Here is a 20,836-nt window from a genome sequence, read left to right as displayed (position 1 = left end):
AGGCCACCTGTCGCTGCTCGGGTCTGCCCGTGGAACGTCCCCGCTCCGTGGTCTCCCGGGGCGGACCTCTGCCCCCTCCTGGCCACCAGTTCTGCCCAGAGGCGCCCCGGAGAGCACCCCGAGGAGCAGGGAGGCGGGGGCGACCCTGACAGGTGCGGCGCGGCCCCAACTAGTCTCTGTGTCGCAGTGGCCGCCAGCCCCCGCCCCGCGGAGCTCCCGGGTGGGCGAGGGGGGCGAGCGGAGGCCGCTCTTCTGGCGGCTCTGTGCCGCTCAGAGGTGGGGACTGGCGCACAGGTAGGGGCGGGGGGCGGGGGGAGCCCTAAGTCCCTGGCGTTGGCCTGGGGTGGGGGTGGGGGGTACAAAACCATAGACGCCCGGACGTTAGGGATCCTTTCGGCCACGGTAACATCTGCTTCTTGTTTTAAAGGTTTGTTTGTGTACTGAGTAGTAAATTCGAAAGTTGCAAGTATTCCCATAGGGAGGGATATTAACTTTTGAGCAAGTCTATTTGTTGTTGAGAAATCAGAGTGTGGCAATTCCGTTAGTAAGAGTTGCAGCAGCAAGGGAAATCTATGTTCGCCTAATTCAAACATCAAAAAGCATAAGATGTTTAGGTAACATCCCTCCCTCTTCTGTGTCCACCTTCTCAGCCCACATCCCCCAACAGGAAGCCACTAATTATTAGTATAGGCTTTTAGATTATTTTATACATTCCCGAGATAATACAGACATATTTTTCTCTGATTAACATTTTTCTGCACCTTGATTTTTTTTTCCCACTTAATACACCTTGGAGATTCTTCTATAGTGATAATGAGACCGCTCAGTGAATTTAGAGTAGTCTCATTATCACTATTCTCATCATTATTAAGGTACAATTTACATACAATACGATGCACCTTATATGGCGTGCAATTAGATGAGTTTTGATAAAAGTAGAAATGCAGGGTCTTATGGTAAGGGCATAATTTAATTTTTAAAGAAATTTTTTCAAAGTGGCTGTACCAGTTTATGTACAGCAATGTATGAGAGTTCCAGTTTCTCTACATTCTTACCAACATTTAGCATTGGTACCTGGCTGGTGTGTTCAGTGGTTGAGCATCAACCTATGAATGGAGGGCCCCAAAGACACAGCCAAGGCTCTGGTGCATTCAAAGGGGGAACGTGATGTCCTTTGGCAAAGTGAAGAAGGAGCTTTAAAAGAATCTGTACTCGGCCAAAATTTGGTTAGGCTTCCCTAGACACCCAACATAAAAGGTGGGAGATTTTTTAAAACCATCTTATTGAAGTACTGTTAGTTATATTTTCAGAAAAATGTGTCCTAAGTGCCCAGCTCAATGCCTTTTCACAAAGTGAATCCACCCTTAAAACCTGCACCCAGACCAAGAAACAGCACACTGTCTGATCCCCGAAATCCCTTTGTTGGTCCCTTCCGATCATGACCTTCCCCCATAAGTAACCACTATTTTGACTTTCATCACCATTGATTAGCTTTGAACTTCACGAGAATGGAATCATGCAGTCTACACTGTTTAGTGTCTGACTCCTTTCACTCAATATTATGCTAAACATGTGTAGTTGTAGCTCCTAACTGCTGTATAATGTTCCATTGAGTGAACATAGCACAATTCATTTACCCATTCTATTGTGTTTTTGTTAATCCTCACCCGAGGATATTTTTTCATTGCTTTTTTTAGAGAGAGGGAGGGGAAGAGACACAGAGAGAGAAACATCAATGTGAGAAAGACACATCAATTGGTTGCCTCCCACACGGAGGTGTAAGAAAAACACTCACTCCAGTTATGTTATAGGATGGAGGTTTATTGGAAGGAAACGCCAGACAGGCTTCCAAGGAAGGGTCTAGCCATGAGGCACTAAAAAGAATGGGACCTTGGACCAAGAAGGGTCCCAACCACTGCTAATGGAGCTCATTAGGCCTCCCATTTCTTCCCAACCTGTTAGGTCCGTGCTAATGTCCCATTACTCCCCATGTTTCTCAATCCAAAGCCCAGATCAGTGGACTCTTTGTTCTTCCCACCATCTGACACCCGACTATCAGGAGAGTCACTAGCCTACCCAAGAACTGGCTCCCCTCAGGTACTGACTTCCTGGGAGCACATTATTACTTCTTGGTGACCCTCATTCATCTTAACAGCCCCTGGCAGGAGCCTCCAGGAAGAGGATGTGAACTCACTGGATCATGGAGAGGAATGTATCTGGAGCAAAAAGAAGGATGCTGATGACATTGTGTCTGCTCCCTAGGGGTGGGGAAGTGGATGGGGGCACCTCTTCTTCCAGGGACCAGATCTGGCACAAGATGTCTGCTCAGGCAACCCCAATGCCTGGCATGACCTCTCCCTGGGGACCATTAAATCTTCTTGATTTCCTTAGTCTTAATGTTTGAGAAGGACTGCCTCCTTCAGGAAGCCCATGACCATGGCTTGCCCTTCAGCAGATTGGCACTGAGATAGAATGTGCCCTGCTAGCAGCATTCTCATCATTGTCAAAAGTCTCAGGGATGAATCTATAGTTAGGAATAGAATAAAAACTACATTTCCCATAATCCCTTGCAGCCTCGAGTGGCCATGTGACTAAACTCTAGCCAATGAGAAGTGAGTGGATATGACGTGTGCAACTTTCAGTTAGGTCCACAATGGGAATGGTGTACCTTCAACTTCCACTCTTCTTGTTGGAGGGAATGTGAACGCAGTGTGGTCATTGTGAACCCTCACAATCAAGAGAAGCTAGAAGGATCCAGAGCACCAGCAATTTAAACCACCATAACATACCCAGACTAGTATGGGAGAGAAAAATAACATTTTCTCAAGTTGAAGTTACTGTATTTGATCTCTTGTTAGAGCACTTAACTTATATTCTAGCTAGTACAGAGTGCTAGTACAGTGTGAGGATGTAGAAAGCACCTCTTCTAATCCATCCAAACAGTCCAGAATGGGCTTGGACAAGAAAGATGTGAGGAGGAAGTATATTGGAAGATAAATGGAGAGATGAGATCCAGAGAAAAGAGAAGGAGAAGTGGACAACATGATCAACTCCTTTTTCTTCAGCATCCTCCAAGGTCAACACCCTCCTGGGTATATTAGGGTTCACCCCCTACTCTCACCACCTATTCTTCTTGGAGGCAAGAGGTTTGGAATCAGGTCATTGGAATAGAATGTTAGATGTCACAGCGTTGTTTTCACAGAGGTGGTCAGGATCCATTGCAGCCTTGTTTACCAGGACCAAGTCATCACAGATTCCATTGGACTCCTCCTCCTAAGGGCAGGCAATGCCACATGGTCAGCTCAGGGGTGGAGCACAGGATGAAGTCCCAAATGTGGCTGCATCAGGATCCATGAGTTTCCCATAGAGAAAACCCTGGTCACAGGAAGACTCTGGGAGATGTCATCACCTGATCCCTAACTCTGCAGGGCAGTCCCCCAGACCCCAAGCCTTGGCTAGGGGTCTCAAGGGAATTGATGAGAATGTGCATGGCTACAAGCCCTGTCCCACCAAATGGATTATCTGCAGAAGGGGACACATCAAGGGGAAGAGGAAATTTTCACTCTTGCCCAGGTGATGGGCAGAGAGACGCCAAAACACAGGTGGCGTTCCAAGATGTGTCTTGAAAGTGGAGGTGTCGCTGCTAAGTTCAGAATGTCTGCCCCAGTCATCCAGCCAGCCGCACAGCAAACACATGGCTTCTCTCTGCCCTGATCAGAATACGGCTCTCCCTATCTTCTCAAGGGGCCCTGGATCTCTATATTCTCTCCCCCGTCTCCCCCTATCCCCAGAAACCAGCCCATAAATGAGAGCAGTCTCTAGGGGCCAGCCCTGCACTGTGAGGTAGCCGGGCATTATGTCTGTGTGTGCCCTCGTGGTGGTTAGATACCTGCACGGGGTCCTTCTGAGAAGCCATCTCCACCGAATTCTCACCCACGCTCAGCTTATGAAATCGTCTCCTGCAAGGGCAAGAGTGGACTCAGAGGGCCTCTCCTCTCCCTGCCTGTCCCCATTTCCTTCACCCGCCCTACATGCTTGTCCCAGACTGCTCACTGCACCAAGCAGCGGGGAGCATTGTGGGGAGTGGGGTACCTTATCTTTCTTCCCTCCCAGCCCTTTCTTCAGCACAGACAGGGTAGAGATAAGGAAAGAAGAAAACTACAGCAAGGTGGATTTAGAGATAATTCTAGAGAGGATACCCAAATTTGGAACCCTCACAAGGGAGGAGGACAGGCTAGAAAGTATGGAGCCTATGAATTTGGTAGGAAGGACATGGGGGAATGTTAGGGGGAAACAGAGAAGGCTGAGGTGGCCCCATCCACCCTCCAGCTCTGTACCCACCTCCAGGTGTAGTAGGCTCCCAGGACCAACAGGAGGAAGAGGAGGCCAGCCAGCAGCCCCAGGAAGCAGAGTAGGTTCTGGAACAGATGCAGGCGGTGCAGGGCTGGAACACAGAGGATAGCTCAGGGGACAGCTATGGCGCCAGGCCTTCAAAGCTCCTTTCCAAGTGACTTTCCCAAGGTGAAACCTTTTCTAACTTTCACTTTATGTCAGGAGGGTCCCCATGCAAAGAAGCTTCAAGCAACCAATCTAGACTAGACACACAAGCTGAAGTGATTCAGGGAAAACCTCAGAAGGAAGCCTTGGGACCTGAGAGCCAGGCCTTGTGTAGGGTGGCCTGGGAAATGGAGCCCTCCCTCACCTCTGGTTCCAAAGTAGGTGGAGGCAGAGGCGGAGCCCAGGGCATTGGAGGCCGAACACACATATTCCCCCTGGTCACTGGGCCTCAGCTTCTCAATGTCCACCCTCAAGGCGTTGGGGGTGGCTGAGACGTGGATGTGGGGCTCTGCTGGAGTGCGCAAGGGCTGGCTGGAGGCCACCACTCGACTGCCAAGGTGGAGGGTCAGGCTGGCTAGGGGCTCGCTGTCCACTCTGCAGTCCAGAATACCCTGGATGCCACCCTCAGGTTCCACAAAGGCCGTCATGGTGGGTGTCGTGGGAGGGTCTGTGGGAAGACAGAGAGTGTGGTGATTATAGAAAACAACCACAAATTCCTCTCCTCCCTCTACCCATGCAAGGTGATGTTGCTGCTCCTCCCATTAAGAGCCTATTTCCTCACTCCTTGACTCGCTTTGACCACTGAAAGGCAAAAGTGACATTGTGTAACTTCAAGGATAGATCTAAAAGTCCTCACAGCTTCTGCTCTCCTTGGAATACAAGCATGTGGGAAGCCCAGGCCAGCCTGTTGGACACATGTGGCCCAGCCAGCAGCCAGCCCCAACCACCAGCCACGAGGGTGAAGCCATCCTAGACCATGTAGCCACAGATCAGCCATTAGACAATTGCAGCCACATTAAGTGAAACCAGCAAAACTGCTCAGAAAGGAATGTAAGAACAGAATGAAGAAAGTCAGAATGTAAGAAGGACTGACTTTCTGGCCCACAGAGTTGTAAGAAGGACTGACTTTCTGACCCACAGAGTTGTGATCAAATAAAATGCTATTGTTTTAAGCACTAAGTTTTGGGGTGACTTGTTACACAGCAATAGCTGACTGAAACAGCATGAGGTCCTGGTGGAAATGGAATAGAGAACCAAGGTTGATGAGGGCTTATTGTGTGCCAGGCATTCTGCCTGCTTTATCTCCTATACACCTCACAAGGTGAGGGGACTGACATTTGCAGATGAGGAAACCAAGGCACAGATGCACAAAAAGTCAATAGGAGTCCCTCAGACCAGGGCTCCATGCCTGTGAAGTCCTTGCTCTTTGCAGGCAGAAGAGGAAGAAGACCTGAGGTGGGCATGTGAGTAGTAGGGAAACTGAGGCAGGGGGTTGTGTCACACTCACAGAGCACACGGAGCATGACTGGAGCAGAGGTGGTGGTCCCAGTGGGGAGCTCAGCCCGGCAGTGGTACACTCCAGCTTGGGCACGGGACACGTAGGAGAAGGAAAGGGTGGGCACAGGCTCTGCATATAGTTGCCGGCCATTCCAGAACCAAGCGAAAGTGGAGTTGACCAGGGGCCTGGGGCCACCAGGAAGGTGACAACTCAGGTTCAGTGCTGCACCCTCCGGCACATCCAGGCCTGGTTCGGCCACCACACGCACACCTGCGGGCCAAGGACCAGGAGGTGGTTGGGGATCTGCAGGCCTCGGTGGGATCTGCGGGGGATCTGAGAGGCCTCTGTGCATGATGGGAAGTTCTTATCTGACTTGGAATCTGAGCCCCAAAGGTGGGACTGTGTCCCCATCAGACTGAGGTCTCTGAGAACAGGGCTGTCTCTCATCCTCACACTGGGGACCTCCAGGGCAGGGCTGTGCCGCCCTTTCTCACCGAACTAGATGTTCTGATGGATGAGGCTGTGTCCTACCCTCAGATTGGACTCCCCAAGGGTGAGCCTGCACCTCCTCCCTCAGCCTGCTGAGGGAGGACTCTGTCCCTCTTCCCACCCAGGTTTCCCTGGGGCGGGTCTGTGCACTGTTCCCAGACTGCGCTCTGTGAGAGCAGGGTTATGTCTCCTCTGCTCCCAAGCTCTTGGGCATTGTTACACCTCCGCTCTCATAGGGAGCTCTCCAAGGGTACGATTCTTTCTCCCTCAGGCTGGGCAACCCCCTCCAGTGGGAGCTATCCCTCTTCCATTAGATCAGGCGAAGCTGTATCTACCCTTTCAGGCCAGTCAACCCCCCTCCACATGGACTCCGACCCCACAGCACCTGAGCCCGTCTCCTCCCGCATCGCCCACTCACCTTCCGCCTGTAGCTGCCCTGTGGTGCTGACTGAGCCCAGCAAGTTGTGGGCCTTGCAGACATAGGTGTTCTCATCACCTGAGGGCACGTCTTGCACCTGTAGCCTCAGGGCGTTGCGGGCCACCTGGACATGGCCCGTCCCCGATGCCAAGCCATGGACCCCGTGGCTGGTGGCCAGTACCTTGCCATCCCGGGACAGGGCCAGCTCGGCAGGTGGCTCGCTGTCCACAGTGCACTGCACCACAGTCATGGGGCTGGCCCTTGAGTCTCGGAAGGAAGACAGGACAGCATCCCGAGGAGCATCTGGGGGCGGGCAGGGCACAGTTGGGGTCATTGCTTGGAAATCCTATACTGTCCATTGTCCACCCTCCTGGCATTGGTGAGGCTGATGTCTCTGGACAAAGTCATTTCCTAGAAGTGCTACCTTCTCAGGAGTCCCGTGGGAAGATTCTTCAGGCAGGGGTCACAGGGCCTCTGTCCTCACCATCTATGTCCTTCTTTCCCCAAGTGCCCATTCCTAGCCCACTGCAATCCTGTGCCCGCCCCCATCGGGGCCCAAACGTGCCCTCCACCACCCTGGGTATCCCTATCCGAGGACCCCTGCTCACAGAGGACTTGCAGGGCTGCAGGCCTGGAACTGCGTGTGCCCTGGGCATCCTGGACTTGGCATGAGTAGGCACCGGCATGAGCCCGCGTAGCCACCGGGATAGAGAGGGAGGCAGAGGGCCCTTCCTGCAGCCAACGGCTGTTGTGATACCAGGTATAGAGGGTGGGTGGGCTGGCAGCAGGGTCCTCACAGGTCACTGTGATGGAGGCCCCCTCGGGCACAGCGGCCGACGGAGCCAGGGTCACCTGCACGCCTGTCCCAAGGAGGCCAGGGTCAGCAGGGCCCAGGCAGACACACCAGAGCGGATCCCACCCCTGGTGGCCTTGACCTGAGCCCTGCCTCACCCTCTAGCCGCAATTCCAGGGACGCGTTGACCTGGCCCAGAGGACTGCGGGCTGAGCAGCTATAGAGACCCTCATCCCTGGGCCGGGGCTCCCACAGCTCCAGGCGCAGCGTGTTGGGCACAGAGGCTTCGGTCGAGGAGGCCAGGAGGCGACCAGCATGGCTGAGGGCCAGCTGGGCGGGTGGGTGGCTGTCCACAGTGCACAGTAGCAGGGCCAGCCGCCCACCACGACTCTCCAGGAGGTAGGTCAGGCGCAGGCTGCGGGGCGCATCTACAAGAGCATGAAAGGCATGGACAGAGTTCAGAGACCACAGCCATGAGGAGGCCAGATTGTAGGTGCCATTCAAACCAGGAGGGCCCGGGCCTCCCACCCCAAGCGCTTCCACTTGCTCATCTGGGGCACTGCTGCTCGGCCCAGAGAGAACCTATCTCCATAGCCCCCGACTCTCATGCTCCTGTGAAGGGCTCCATCAGCTGGCTGAGTTCTGGTACTGAGTTCCCAGGTTGGGCCTCTGGCCATGCCCTGATCCCTGTAGGCTTCTGTCATTCCTTCCAGCCCCACCCTGCCATCAACCACTCACAGAGGACATCCAGGATGACAGGTCCGGAGAAGCGAGGTGCCTGGCCAGGGGTCACCACACCACAGTGGTAGGAGGCAGCATCGGTGACTGTGACATTGGGCAGGTAGATGGAGTGGGCACCTGGGCGCTGCTTCCCGTCTTGGTACCAGGTGTAGGTGAGCTGAGCCTTGTGCCTGGTCCACACAAGGCAGGTCAGGTTCACCGGCTGCCCCTCCTGCACGGAGGCCTTTGGCCACACCTGCACACTCACAGCTGGAGAGAGGAGGGCACGGAGACACCAGTGAGGGTCGTGAGGCTGTGTAAACAGGCCACCTGTCTCCATGAGGGAGGGGCGCCCCTCGGCCTCTGGGGGGCACAGGTGGCCCACCTGTGAATGGGCTCAGAGGTGGAGCTTGGTAAACAACTCATCATCTCTCAGCTGATCCCAAGCAGAGCCTGCGGATCCCTCCCTGGCCCTGGTGGGGAGCCCATGGGAGAATACAGGCCTCCCTGGCCCTGCTGGGGTTTCTCCTTGAGCACCCCCTTTCTGATTAGTTTTGTCCACTGGGCACCCACATAAAACTGGGTTTTTAAAAAAAGCTCTTCCATGAAACCCAGGTTTGGAGACTGCTGCTCTTAAGAAGGGTGGGAATGGAGACTATCCTTATGGCAGCCCTCTTGCCTTCCAGAAGCCTCTCCAAGCAAGCTTCTCTCCTCTTAGAGGAGCCACCCACCCACATACACCCCCACACTGACCCTGGGCATCGAAACTGGCTGAGGCCGAGGTCTGGCCGAGGGTGTTGGTAGCCTCGCAGGTGTACACTCCCTCGTCCTCCAGCCCTGCGTCGCGGATCTCCAGGCGCAGTGTGTTGGGGGCCACAGCCACCGTCAGCCTGGGAGAGCTGCCTGCCAGTTCCCCCACACCTTGTAGGGTGGAGGCCACCAGGCGGTCCCCACGGAGCAGGCGTAGCTGGGCCAAAGGGTCGCTGTTCACATGGCACAGGAGGAGGCCCAGTCGCCCAGGGCCAGTGTCCATCAGGGTGGTGAGTGTGGCCTGGCGTGGGGCATCTACACAAAGTGGGGGGTGGTCAGGGTCTGGCCAGGTGGTCCCTCATCTAAGGCTCTCTCATGGAGGCAGAGCCCAAGACCCGGGGATCAGTATCCCCTCCCCCAGCCACACCCTTGGCTCCTTCACACCCCAAGAAATATATGCAGGACGAAAGCACTTACAGGACACGTGGAGGCTGACGGGGGTGGCCAGGCTTGTGGTGGCTGAGTCCGGGGCCTGGGCTTGGCAGTGGTAGGCCCCAGCTTGGCTCAAAGTTATGGCTGCAAAGCGGAGTGTGGCCGAGGTCGACTCCTGGAGGGGCTGGCCATCCCGATACCAGCGGTATGAGGTCCCTTCCAGAGCCTCCGTGGGTACCTTGCAGCTCAGGACCACGGCCTGGCCCTCCTGGAGCTCGGGTGATGGTGACACCTGGACCCAGGCTCCTGCCGGAAGAAATCAAGAGCAAGTGAGGACCCTCCGCCATATCCTCCCACAGTCTGGGACCGGGTGTCATCCACACCAAGACTGCATGCCCCCAAACCTGTGCCAATTTCAACCCATGCCTTGGTCTCTCCTGCTCCCAACTTCCCTGCATGGGTCTCTCCTGGCGTTTACCACCTACCACCTTGAGGTATGGCTTTGCTCTGTCAATCACATCTCGCCCACCTTGAGAGGCCAAGGGTCCAACACACTTATATGACCTGCAACCCAGCGCCAGGCACAGTGCTTGCACGTGTTAGCTCTTGACAATTGTTGGTTTGACACCATAAAGCACTAAATCCTGCCAAGGGCCATTGTCCTGATCATGAGTTGAACTCAGCATGGCTGACTGAGGGCTTAGAAGGGGAAGTTAGCAGCTGTGTGATCTTTTCCCTCTAGCTCTCTCTAGCCAGCTCTGCAGCCAGGCTCAAGGTCATGAGAGCCCAGGAACTGGAGACTAAGCAAAGGACAGTTCCTAGTGCCCCCTGGGTCTAAGGCAGGATGAGACCAAGCTGGGGGTGGGGGAGGGGGAGATGGAGGGACAGCTGGAGTGGTGACTGAGAGCACAGGCTATGCCTGGGAACAGAACCAAATTAGTCCCAAGCTAACAGGGCCACCTGCTAGTCATGTGATCAAGAGCAAGCTTCTAAAGCTCTGACCCGCAATTTCTCTGCCTGTGAAATGACTATAATAAATAAGAAAAGATGTATAGAACCAAGGCCCAAGGCAAATGTTCACAAATTGATGTTTTTCATGGTGAGAGAAAAATTGTGTGTTTTTCTTTGGCCTTTGTAACGTTATGGATATTAACTTTCCTTTTTCCTAGCTTATTCACATAGGGAGAATTTTTATAGAAAAACTAGAGGCCTGGGGCACAAATTCATGCATGGGTGGGGTCCCTCAGCCTGGCTGAGGGAGGTTGGCCAGCCGGCTTCCTCCCCATCTGATCAGGGCCAATGGGGGGTGCCAGCCGGCCTGGGGGGAGGGAACACAGGAGGTTGGCTAGCCAAGGAGATTGGCTGTGGGAATGCACTGACCACCAGGGGGAGCTCCTATGTTGAGCGTCTGTCCCCTGGTGGTCAGTGCACATCATAGCAACTGGTTGACTGATTGTTAAGTCATTTGGTCATTCGGTCGTTCGGTTGCTTAGGCTTTTATATATATAGACTAGCAGCCCGTTTGCACGAAGATTTGTGCAATAGACCTTCATTCACCTGGCTGCCTGCACCAGTTTTCTGCCGGCACCGGGGACCCAGGCCTTGGCTGTGGCCACCGCCTTCTTCCTTCTTTCAGGGTCGGGGCTTGGCCCTGGGCGGCGGCCTTGGGCTCTATGATCCCAGCGTCCCTGCTAAGGATCATAGGAGCCGACCCCCAGTGGTTGCCTGCGATCCGTGCAGGCTCCCCGCTGGTGCCCAAGGCCGGGAAAGCCTCCGCCACACCCCAACGTCCCTGCGACGGTTTCCTGGTGGGCGTGCCTGGTGGGTGTAGCGAAGGTACGGTCAATTTGCATATTATTCATATGTGAATATATTCTTATGCATATGGGCACATCTGTATATGCATATGTGCGTACATACACACATTGGTGTGCATATATTACACATGTATATGCATAATGTACATATATATTAGATTTTATATAAGACACTTATTATCTAACAAAATTATGCAATTACATAAGAAGTTATCTGTTAGAAATTGCTCCAATCAAGCAAACTGCCTTGTGCAATTGCCACTACCTCCTAGTGGCTGCCATGGTTATTACAGGTGAAAATGTCTATCTGGAGACAAAGGGAAACCTCTGTGGGTTAGTGGAAACTGTCCAGAAACCATGCCTGAAAAAGACCTCACATTCTTGCCTGGCCAGAATGGCCCCAGGGCATCTGTTTCTACCACATCGCCAGAGGACTGACACTCACCTCGGACCTGGAAGAAGAGGGAGGTGTTGGCTGATCCGAGGACATTTGTGGCCTCACAGCGGTAGCTGCCAGAGTCCCCAAGGCCCAGGTCTCGGATCTCTAGCTGCAGGGAGTTGGCCATGGCCTTGGCCTGGAAGTGGCCACGGGATGGGAGCTGGGGCCCCAGGCTGGTAGCCAAGAGGTGTTCCCCATGAAACAGGGTCATTTGGGCCAGTGGACTGCTGTCCACAGTGCAGACAAACACAGCCATGTGGCCCTGGTCCACGTCCAGGAGGGCTGACAGCTTTGGAGGATCGGGGGGATCTGCAGGGACAGGGAGACGCTGAGGCCACCCCCAGCCCAGCTCACCACATTCCAGCTGCCACATTGTGTCCCACTGCCCCCTCCACACACCGTCCCGGCCCACCCTTTCCCAGCCCAAGCCACGTTCTTGTCTCCCCAAACCCAACCCAGCCTGGTTCCTCCCAGACCAACCCTCCAAGTGCCAATGTTGCCCTTGCCCATGACGCACAGAGCACACTCAGGACCACGGGGGCGGACAGCTGGGCACCAGCCTCGGAGAGGACGCGGCAGGCGTAGAGAGCGGCATCTGTTCTGGCCACAGGCAGCAGCGTCACAGTCTCCAGGGGGCCCTGGGTCCACAGTGCCCCATTCCGGAACCAAGAGAAGTTGGCAGGGCCTCCACCGGCTTCCCGTCTAACACTGCAAGTCAGGTTGGCGCCGGTGCCCTCTGGCAGCGTGTGCGACGGAGTGATGACCAGGACGGTGGCTGGAGAGCAGGCAGCACAGGCCCCCTTGAGACAGGCCTCACTTTGACTGCTTTCCCGCAACCCCGGGGGCCACTGGTCCAACCTCCCAGCCTGGGGGCAGGCGGGAGTGCCCACTGGACAGGGGTGGGAAGCAAACTTCCGCAGCTGGACAAGGTGGTTCCATTGGATGGAGCCTCTGGGAGCCAGGGTTTCAGCAGAATAAGGTTTCAGCGGAATCGTGGCCCCCGACCCTGTGCCACCATTCCCCGCCCCGACTCACCCTGGGCATCGAAGGTCACTGAGGAGGAGGCGTTGCCCAGGGTGTTGCTGGCCTCGCACAGATATACACCCTCGTCCTCCAGCACGGGGTCACGAATCTCCACACGCAGCAGGTTAGGGGCTCTGTTGACCTTTATGCGCTGGGAACAGCCCCCACACGTGCTGCACCCGCTCCGTGATATCAGGGAAGTAGCTACAACATGGTCCCCATGGAGCAGCCGCAGCTGGGCGGGGGGGTCGCTGTCCACACGGCACTCCAGGAAGCCTCGACGGCCAGCCCCGAGTCCCGCAGCGTCGGGGTCCAGCCGGGCGGTGAGGGTGGGCCGGCGTGGGGCGTCTGCAGGGAGGAAGAGCAGGGGCACTCATGGAAGACCACAGCCTCTGCCAGGGCTGCCTGGGATCCCAGAAGACACCGGGCAAAGGCCTGAGCCCAGAGCTGCCACAAACAGCTGGGCACTGACCAGGACACGCAGGCCAGGGTGGGAGGCATCCAGCCCCTGCCCTCGGACTCAGCCACGCCCCAGGGCTGTATCCAATCTTCCCAGGGGAAGAAGGGCGTTTTCTCGGGGGAACAAAGGCACCGTGTGGGCTAGCAGTCACTTGCCTAACTCCCATGTGCTCCTGAGCAGGGCGCCCTCATAGCAATCCCTGTGAATCTTGCCTCTGCTCTCTCTGCACCCCATCCCTTCCACCAGGATTCCCCTTCCCCTTATCTCTGGTCTTCAAGCCAGCTCTACTTAGGATAATAGACAATGCCTAAAGTGCCTCTTTCTAGAGGCTTCTGGAGATGGGTGGTCAAGGACAGCCATCAGCAAGGCCTCCACGGGATCTCACCCTGACACTCGAAAACCCCTAAGAGGTGGCTGCTCTTCCTGACAGTCCCAGGATGTTGCTCCTGCTCATGTCAGGGGAGGCTTTCTGGAAGCTAAGGGTGCCCTGAATATTGGCGGGCCCCTCAGGCTAATATGGAACATCCACTGCTGAGCAGACTCAGTTCCTGTGCCGAGAGGTTCTGCTTTCGTGTCTCTGGGGGCCTGTGAGGGCACAACCTATGGGGCGGGGGCACATACAGCATATAGGAGCGTGGTGTCCCACGGCCCAGCTCAGGAGGATGGAGCGTGGCCATGGTGCCCATGGTGGGTTTGAGGCGAGGCACAGAGGGCTCTAAAATGTCTGGGATTGGAGATGGGCCGCGGGGAGGTTTAAAATCCCTAGCCTTGCTCCCCAAATTGTAGCCCTGGGTGGAGTGGTCCATGGTGCCCAGGCCTGTGGCTGCCCTCCTGAACTAGACCCTGGGCAGGACAGGGTCAGGAGGCCGAGAGGAGGGAGGGATGGCTGGCGGACCCCAGTGGACTGATCCATCCTTCCCAAGACAGGCAGGGGCCAGTGGGGAGGCTGCTCACAGAGCACCGTGAGGACGGCAGGCGAGGAGGGCCCGCTGGCGCTGTGGCTGTCCTGGGCGCGACAGTAGTATGAGCCAGCATCGGTGCTGGAGGCCGCAGGGAGCAGGAGGCTGCTGCTGGGCCCCTCGAGAAGCAGGGCTCCGTTCAGGTACCAGGAGAAGCGGATGTCAGGCGTTGGGCTCAGGCCACTCCGGCAGCTCAGCGTCACCATCTGCCCTTCCACCACCTCTGCTGCTGGGCTGATGAGGAGGTGGGCTGCTAGCAGAAGGAGACAGGGGGGCTCAGCCTGCCGCACATCTGTGGCCCCACGCCACCCACTGCAGGAAGCCCTCCAGGATTCCCCCCGCCCCGACAATTGTAGGTAGGTCTGGGCTTCGTGCCATCAGCTCTATGAATCTCTTGAGAATCAGGAGGGTTTGGCCTTGGAGGTCCATTCTGACCTATTAATAGTAACTGGCTGCAGCATGGCTGAGGAGGATTCTGAGCTGGAACCCAGGCTTATGTCAAAAACCTGGCTTGATCCATTAGCTATGTCTGCCGTGGCCTCAGAAGGAGGGAAGGGTAGCACAGGTACCAAGAGTTGGAAGACCCTACCCTATTGTGCCTCCTGCATCTGACTCCTATCTAGCACAGAACCTGCCCCAAACGTTTGATAAATAAGAAACAAATGAATGCATGTGAGGGACCTTCCAAGTTCAGAGTCAGAACGTACACAAAAGGAATAAGACAGCCTGCCATGTTTCCCTTTTTGCCTTGACTTCCATGAACCTCCCACGTTGGGATATGACTGTATGGCCTGGGTCCTTGATGTGATTTTTAGGATCCAGCTGGTTCAGCCCCTCAGTTGAGCCCTCTGGACTCCAAGGAGGAAGAGGCCAGAGCAGGCCTGCTCTTTGAGCTCCCTCCCACCAGCCCTGCCGGCCATCTTACCATTGGCTTGGAAGTCCAGGGTGGAGGACGCGTTCCCATAGGAGTTGGTGGCTGTGCACGTGTATTCCCCACTGTCGGCTAGCCCCAGGTCTCGGATCTCCAGGCGCAGAAAGTTGGGGGCAGAGGAGACACTGAAGCGTGGGCCGCGGTCATCCTTGCCAGAGGTAGAGGCCAGGACAAGTCCTCCGTGTGACAGCACCAGGGTGGCCATGGGCTCACTGACCACGGAACATTGGAGGATGCCCACCAGCCCCGCCTGCATCTCCAGGAAGGCAGTTAGGTGGGGGGCAAGGGGTGGGTCTGTATGGAGAAAGGCCTGTCACCCTCAGACAGGGGCCTTCCCTGGATTCCCCTTTATAGTCTACTGGTAGCCCTGCACATGAATCCATGCGCCAGTAGCTCTCTGCCACCCTCCTGTAGCTCTCCGCCTGCTGCCCCGCCCTACAATAGCTCCCCCCCTTCCCCCCATCATAGCTTGCTGCCCTGCCCCCTCCTGTAGCTTTTCGCCACTCGCTTGTAGTTCACTGCCCCACCCTCCTGCAGATCCGTGATCTGGTCGATCCTTGTGGTGACCCCAAGAGTGGGAATCAGGAACCCTACTTTAAAGAAGGGAAGCCCTAGCCGGTTTGGCTCAATGCATAGGGCGTTGGACCATGGACTGAAGTGTCCTGGGTTCAATCCAATTAAGGGCATATACCTTGGTTGAAGGCTTGATCCTAGGCCCTTGTCAGAGGCAACCAATTGATGTGTTCCTCTCACATTTATGTTTCTCTCTCTCTCTCTCTCTCTTCCTCCCTTTCACTCTCTCTAAAAAATCAGTGAAAAAATATCTCTGGGTGAGGAAAATAAATAAATAAATACTGGCAAAGAGGTCTGGCAGTGGACAGCACCTCACCCAAGTGACCAAAGTGAACTCTACCAGCAATGGGACACACTGACATCACGCGCCCCCTGATGTGACGCGGAGACGGACACAGCATCACGGCTGTGGCGTTCCTGCCCGAGTTCCAGGCTCTGTCTACTGATTCAGACAAACACAAACTGAGTGAGGGACACCCACACAACCGCTGGCCTGTACTCTTCAAGTGTCAATGTCAAGAAGATGAGAAAAGACCAAGGCCCTGTCCCTGATTAAAGGAGAATAAGGAGACACAACAGCTGAATGCAGCTGGATCCCGGATTGGATCTGGGACTAAAAAAAAATTGCTGCCCTAACCGGTTTGGCTCAGTGGATAGAGCGTTGGCCTGTGAACTGAAAGGTCCCAGGTTCGATTCCTGTCAAGGGCATGTACCTTGGTTGTGGGCACATCCCCGGTAGAGGATGTGCAGGAGGCAGCTGATCGATATTTCTCTCTCATCAATGTTTTTAACTCTCTATTCCTCTCCTTTCCTCTCTGTAAAAAATCAATAAAATATATTTTAAAAAATAAATAATAATTGTCATAAAGGGCATTATTGGGTCAATTGGCATAATTTAAATATGGACTGTAGATTAGATAATAGATGTGTATCAATGTTAAATTTCCTGACTGTGATCACTGTACTGTGGTTATGTATGAGAATGACCTTAGAAAATACACTGAGGAACTTAGGGATAAAGGACATCATGTCTACAACATTAGGAATATAAATAGATGAATGGATGAATAGGTAAATGATAGCTAGATAGATAGATAGATAGATAGATAACATATGTGAGTATGTATACTGACAGAGTGCATATGTACATACTAGAGGCCCGGTGCACAGATTCGTGCACATTGAAAGGAAATTAATTAGAAGAAATATTTTAGAGGCCGGGGAGGGACCGCGCGGGAGGGCTCCAGGGCATGTCTGGCCCTCTCATCCAGTCCCGATTGGCCAGACCCCAGCTGCAAGCTAACCTACCAGTTGGAGTGTCTGCCCCCTGGTGGTCAGTGCATGTCATAGCGACTGATGGAATGGTCAAACAGATTTTATATAGAGAGATGCATATGTATACGTATATTGTAAAAGAAAGTAAGCACAGGAACCTAAATGTTAATAAATTGGGACTCTTTTATTTTTTTATTTTCCAGGTCCTCTTTTTATTTTTTTAAATATATTTTTATTGATTTCAGAGAGGAAGGGAGAGTAAGAGAGAGAGAAAAATCTCAATGATGGGAATCATTGATCGGCTGCCTCCTGCAAGCCCCCAAATGGGGATGGAGCCCGCAACCTGGGCATGAGCCCTTGACCAGAATCAAACCCAGGACCCTTCAGTCCGCAGGCTGATGCTCTATCCACTGAGCCAAACCAGCTAGGGAAACAAATTGGGACTTTAAGTTAAAGGTACTGTATATGATAATTCTTTGTAATCTTTTTGGAAGTTTTAACTTATTTCAAAATAAAAATTTTTAAATCAGAGGAAACAGAGGCCCAGGGAGGCCCAAGCCTTGCCCAGGTGTGCAGAGCTCAAGGCCACCCAGCCCAGGACCTAACCTGCCTGCAGGGCCCCCACCCCTTGGCCCGGCTCCAGCAGTGTCTGCCACACACTGGTCACTTACGGATGACCACCACGCTGATGGGCCCAGAGCGCTCCCTGCCATGGGCGTACTGCACCTCGCAGACGTAGAAGCCAGTGTCGGCCCTGGTAGCCGAGCGCAGCTGGAGGGTAGAGCTGTGAGCATCCTCCAACAGGGCATGGTTCTTGTACCAGCTGTAGCGCAGCCCGCTGGGTGCTTCTTTAGGCACGTTGCAGGTCAGCGTCACCGTCTGGTTCTCCTGGATGGGGCCTGCTGGGCTCATCTGGACCTCAGCCACTGTGGGGGCGGCGGAGGGCACACTGGGGGTACCCACCCGACTTGCAGGCCCAACTCCTCAGAGTCCCGGGGTTGCAGCCACTCAGCTTAATGTGCACAGTCTACATCATACCCTTCTGCAGTGGAGCCTGCTGTGTCTGTCCTGGTCACGGGGACCCTCCTGACACCCCACCCTGCCGGGGAGGTTTGTCATCTGTCTGAGAAGGCACCTTGACCTGGCTCTCCTCAGCCCCTGTGGCCTGGACCCCTTCCCCACCCTCTGGTCAAGACCCAGGTTCACCCAGGACTCACTGAAGACATGGAGGCTGAAAGGGGGCGAGACTAAGGAGCCCACTTCATTCCCGGCTTGGCAGGTGTAGACTCCGGCATCGTCCCAGGCTGCCTGGGGCAACTGCAGCACAAGACTCTGGGATTTGAGGGGCTTCCCATCCTTGAGCCACTGCACAGAACTGACCGGGGGGTAGCTGCTGTTCACCCGGCAGGTGAGTGTGACCAGATCACCTGGATGAATGTTCTCCTCCGAGGGGCTGGAGAGGATCTCTACAGCTTTGGGGGCATCTGCAAGGCATGATGGGTGGGGTGTGAGGTAAGGAGCCTTGGCTGGGAAGGAGTAACCCACTCTCTGTCAGCACCCTGCCCTAAGGAAGCCCGCCCAGATAAACCATCAGTCCCATTAGTTCCTGTCCTGGGCTGTGCTGAACCCCATTTTATGTTCCTAATCCCTTCCTTCATCACTGAGAGTCTGACAATGCAATGTTTGGCCTACTGTCCAGCCCACACTGCCTTCCAGGGCTTTCTGCCTCATGACAATGGCCAATGTCCTCTGTCCGATGTGGGGGTCATGGGTACCACACTGTTTGCTTTGGTGGCCTGTGGTAGCTGTTGGTAAGGGACAAAGCACCTGATGGAGGGAGCCAAAGACAGTCGAATTAGCTCTGAGAATGGTTAACCCGTTTGTAAAGAGGGCGCCAGCAACACAAAGAGACTGCACTCTTTAGAATCTTGTTTCAAAGCTTCTCACGGTGTAAATGTGCTAATAAAAGCTCACATTTTCAAGTCCTTAATCTGTGTAGAGATGAAGATAGTAGAAGCGAATATATGTGACTGGTTGTTATGTGCCAAGCACTCCTCCAATTTTCATAGCATTTCTGTGAGTTAGGAACTAGCATTTGTTGTTACCTCCCCTTATATAGATGAGAAAACGGAGGCTCTGAGATGCAAGTAACTTGCCCAAAGTTTGCTCATTTAGTGGATGGTTATGTCAGCCTGTGGACAGCCGTTGTTCTAGAAGAGGCCTCCCCATTGTACTGTGATGGGAAGATGGTCAATCAAGGGGAAACTCGGCTTTCTCCCACGGTCTCTTTGCCATGTTCGGGTGATGCCCTGATCACCATGGATGTGAGCAGCGCTAGGCCACAAAGGGTTGACCCCACCTGTGAGCATCCTCCAGAGCTGGGCTAAATCCCAAGGTCCTTGCTGCCTGACCCCCAAGCCTCTGGGTCTTTGTCTCCCCTTCTGTGCCCAACCTGGCCTCAGGGACAAGAGGTGAAAGGGAGCTTGAAGGTGGCTCTTTGTGCTTAGCAGTCTCTCTACCCCGGCCCCACCCAGGAGATCAGAGAGCACCCAGCATGCTGCAGGGGCGAGGGCTCTGTTTCTATGGGCAGGAGAAGGAACCGATTTTCACTGGGGAGCCACAGCCGGGTGCTCAGTGCCGAGGGCGTGGCCCCCAGCACACTCACACTGCACTTGGAGGAGAATCTCGCCCTTTGTCTTGTGTCCGGCCACCGAGAGCTGGCAGCTCAAGGTCCGGCCGTGGTCCTGCCAGGACAGGGCCATGTGGAGGGTCTCCCGGTGGATGATGCCCGAGGTCTCGAGCTTCTGGAACTGGGAGGTGACTGAGCGAGCTGGGTCCTGGCCTTGCCACTGCAGGCTGACGGGCTCCTGCAGGCACGCGTAGGGAGTGGAGCAGTTGAAGTCCACCTCCAAGCCCTCGCGAAGTACTAACGGTGAGGCGATGGCGGGCACATTGGGCTCCTCTGAGGACAAAGACAGGAGGCTCAGGACTCCCCCCTCACCACACTGGACGCCACCTGCTCTGCAAACCCCAGCTGAGGCATGAGCCCTGGGCAGGGGACTTCCAAGGGAAGGAGAGGTTGCTTTCTACCCGCCCCCCCTTGGGGTGAATGCTTGGAGAACACAAGGCTGGGACTAGCCTGTGGCTGGGGGTGGGTTTAGGACAAGGGTTGGGGCTGTGGGTCAGTGGGGCCAGAAGCAGCTTGGGAGCCCCTTGCAGGCAGCAGCCAGGCCACCCCATTCCTCACCTGTCACAGTGACCGCTGTGCCTGTGGCATCTACCCAGCGGTTGATATCACTGATCTCGAAGCGGAAGCTGTAGCTGCCTGAGTCCTGGGGGCTCAGGTCCTTCAGCAGCAGGTTGCACACCCTGTGCTCAGCATTCCCCAGCAGCTGGGCACGGCCACGGAAGCGTGCCTCTACCTGCTGGGAGTCCCCCGAGTGGTAAACCACCTGCCGATTTCCCGAGTAGTCATAGTACCAGATGGTTGTGATGCCATGGGGCACCTCCACGTTGTCAGGGAAACTGAAGATGCAGGGAATGACGAGGCAGGACCCCTTCACGCCCTGCACGGCCACAGGACGGGAGACACCCCATGAGGCCAGGACTAAGGGAGAAACAGACAGACAGGAGAATATTGTAGGCCTGGGGTCACTGCAGAGCCCCATGATCTGCCCTATAGAAGGGTTTGACCTCCCCAAACCCTGCTGTGTCCTCTGGGAGGGTCACTGCTCCCTGCCACTGGCTCTCTGTGCCTACCCTTCAACCTCAGCAGCCAACCTGTGACCAGGCACAGCCTGTCTGCTGGGCCAGCAAAGGCTGGGCTCACAGAGGCCAGGCCCAGGGAGATGAGCAAGGCCAGCAAAACTTACCTGTGGAGATGGATGCGGCCAGGTGGAGAAGCTGAAGCAGGTAGCCCAT

General features: G+C 55.0%; 1 protein-coding gene across 2 annotated transcripts; it reads right to left on the bottom strand.

The window, feature by feature from the left end:
* Positions 1 to 1,800: 1,800 nt before the first annotated feature.
* Positions 1,801 to 20,836, bottom strand: SIGLEC1 (sialic acid binding Ig like lectin 1). 2 transcript variants are annotated; one of them, XM_008141275.3, is made up of 21 exons: positions 20,788 to 20,836; positions 20,163 to 20,522; positions 19,581 to 19,877; positions 18,133 to 18,399; positions 17,587 to 17,841; positions 15,062 to 15,361; positions 14,132 to 14,389; positions 12,730 to 13,065; positions 12,212 to 12,469; positions 11,701 to 12,003; positions 9,484 to 9,744; positions 9,010 to 9,321; positions 8,275 to 8,526; positions 7,695 to 7,964; positions 7,352 to 7,603; positions 6,744 to 7,046; positions 5,846 to 6,106; positions 4,703 to 5,005; positions 4,342 to 4,444; positions 3,890 to 3,959; positions 1,801 to 3,273 (listed from the first exon to the last, which is right to left on the bottom strand). In XM_008141275.3, the coding sequence occupies exons 1-21, from the start codon at positions 20,834 to 20,836 to the stop codon at positions 3,160 to 3,162; spliced, it is 5,184 nt and encodes a 1,727-aa protein (XP_008139497.2). In that variant the 3' UTR covers positions 1,801 to 3,159. The 2 variants fall into 2 exon arrangements, with proteins under 2 accessions (XP_008139497.2, XP_054580370.1); XM_054724395.1 differs by having other exon boundaries at positions 1,801 to 3,270.

The sequence above is a fragment of the Eptesicus fuscus genome, chromosome 12, assembly GCF_027574615.1.
Source record: "Eptesicus fuscus isolate TK198812 chromosome 12, DD_ASM_mEF_20220401, whole genome shotgun sequence".
NCBI lineage: Eukaryota > Metazoa > Chordata > Mammalia > Chiroptera > Vespertilionidae > Eptesicus > Eptesicus fuscus.
Note: the sequence above shows the minus strand (reverse complement) of the source record. Positions and strands in the feature narration are given on the sequence as shown.

Excerpts from the sequence above, each read along its gene's own strand:
- SIGLEC1 (XM_008141275.3), bottom strand. The coding sequence starts at position 20,836 with ATGGGCTACCTGCTTCAGCTTCTCCACCTGGCCGCATCCATCTCCACA. Across the intron at positions 12,004-12,211 it reads CGTGGTCCTGAGTGTGCTCT|ATCCCCCCGATCCTCCAAAG; the intron begins GTGCGTCATGGG and ends CTGTCCCTGCAG. Across the intron at positions 4,445-4,702 it reads CACCTACTTTGGAACCAGAG|CCCTGCACCGCCTGCATCTG; the intron begins GTGAGGGAGGGC and ends TCTGTGTTCCAG.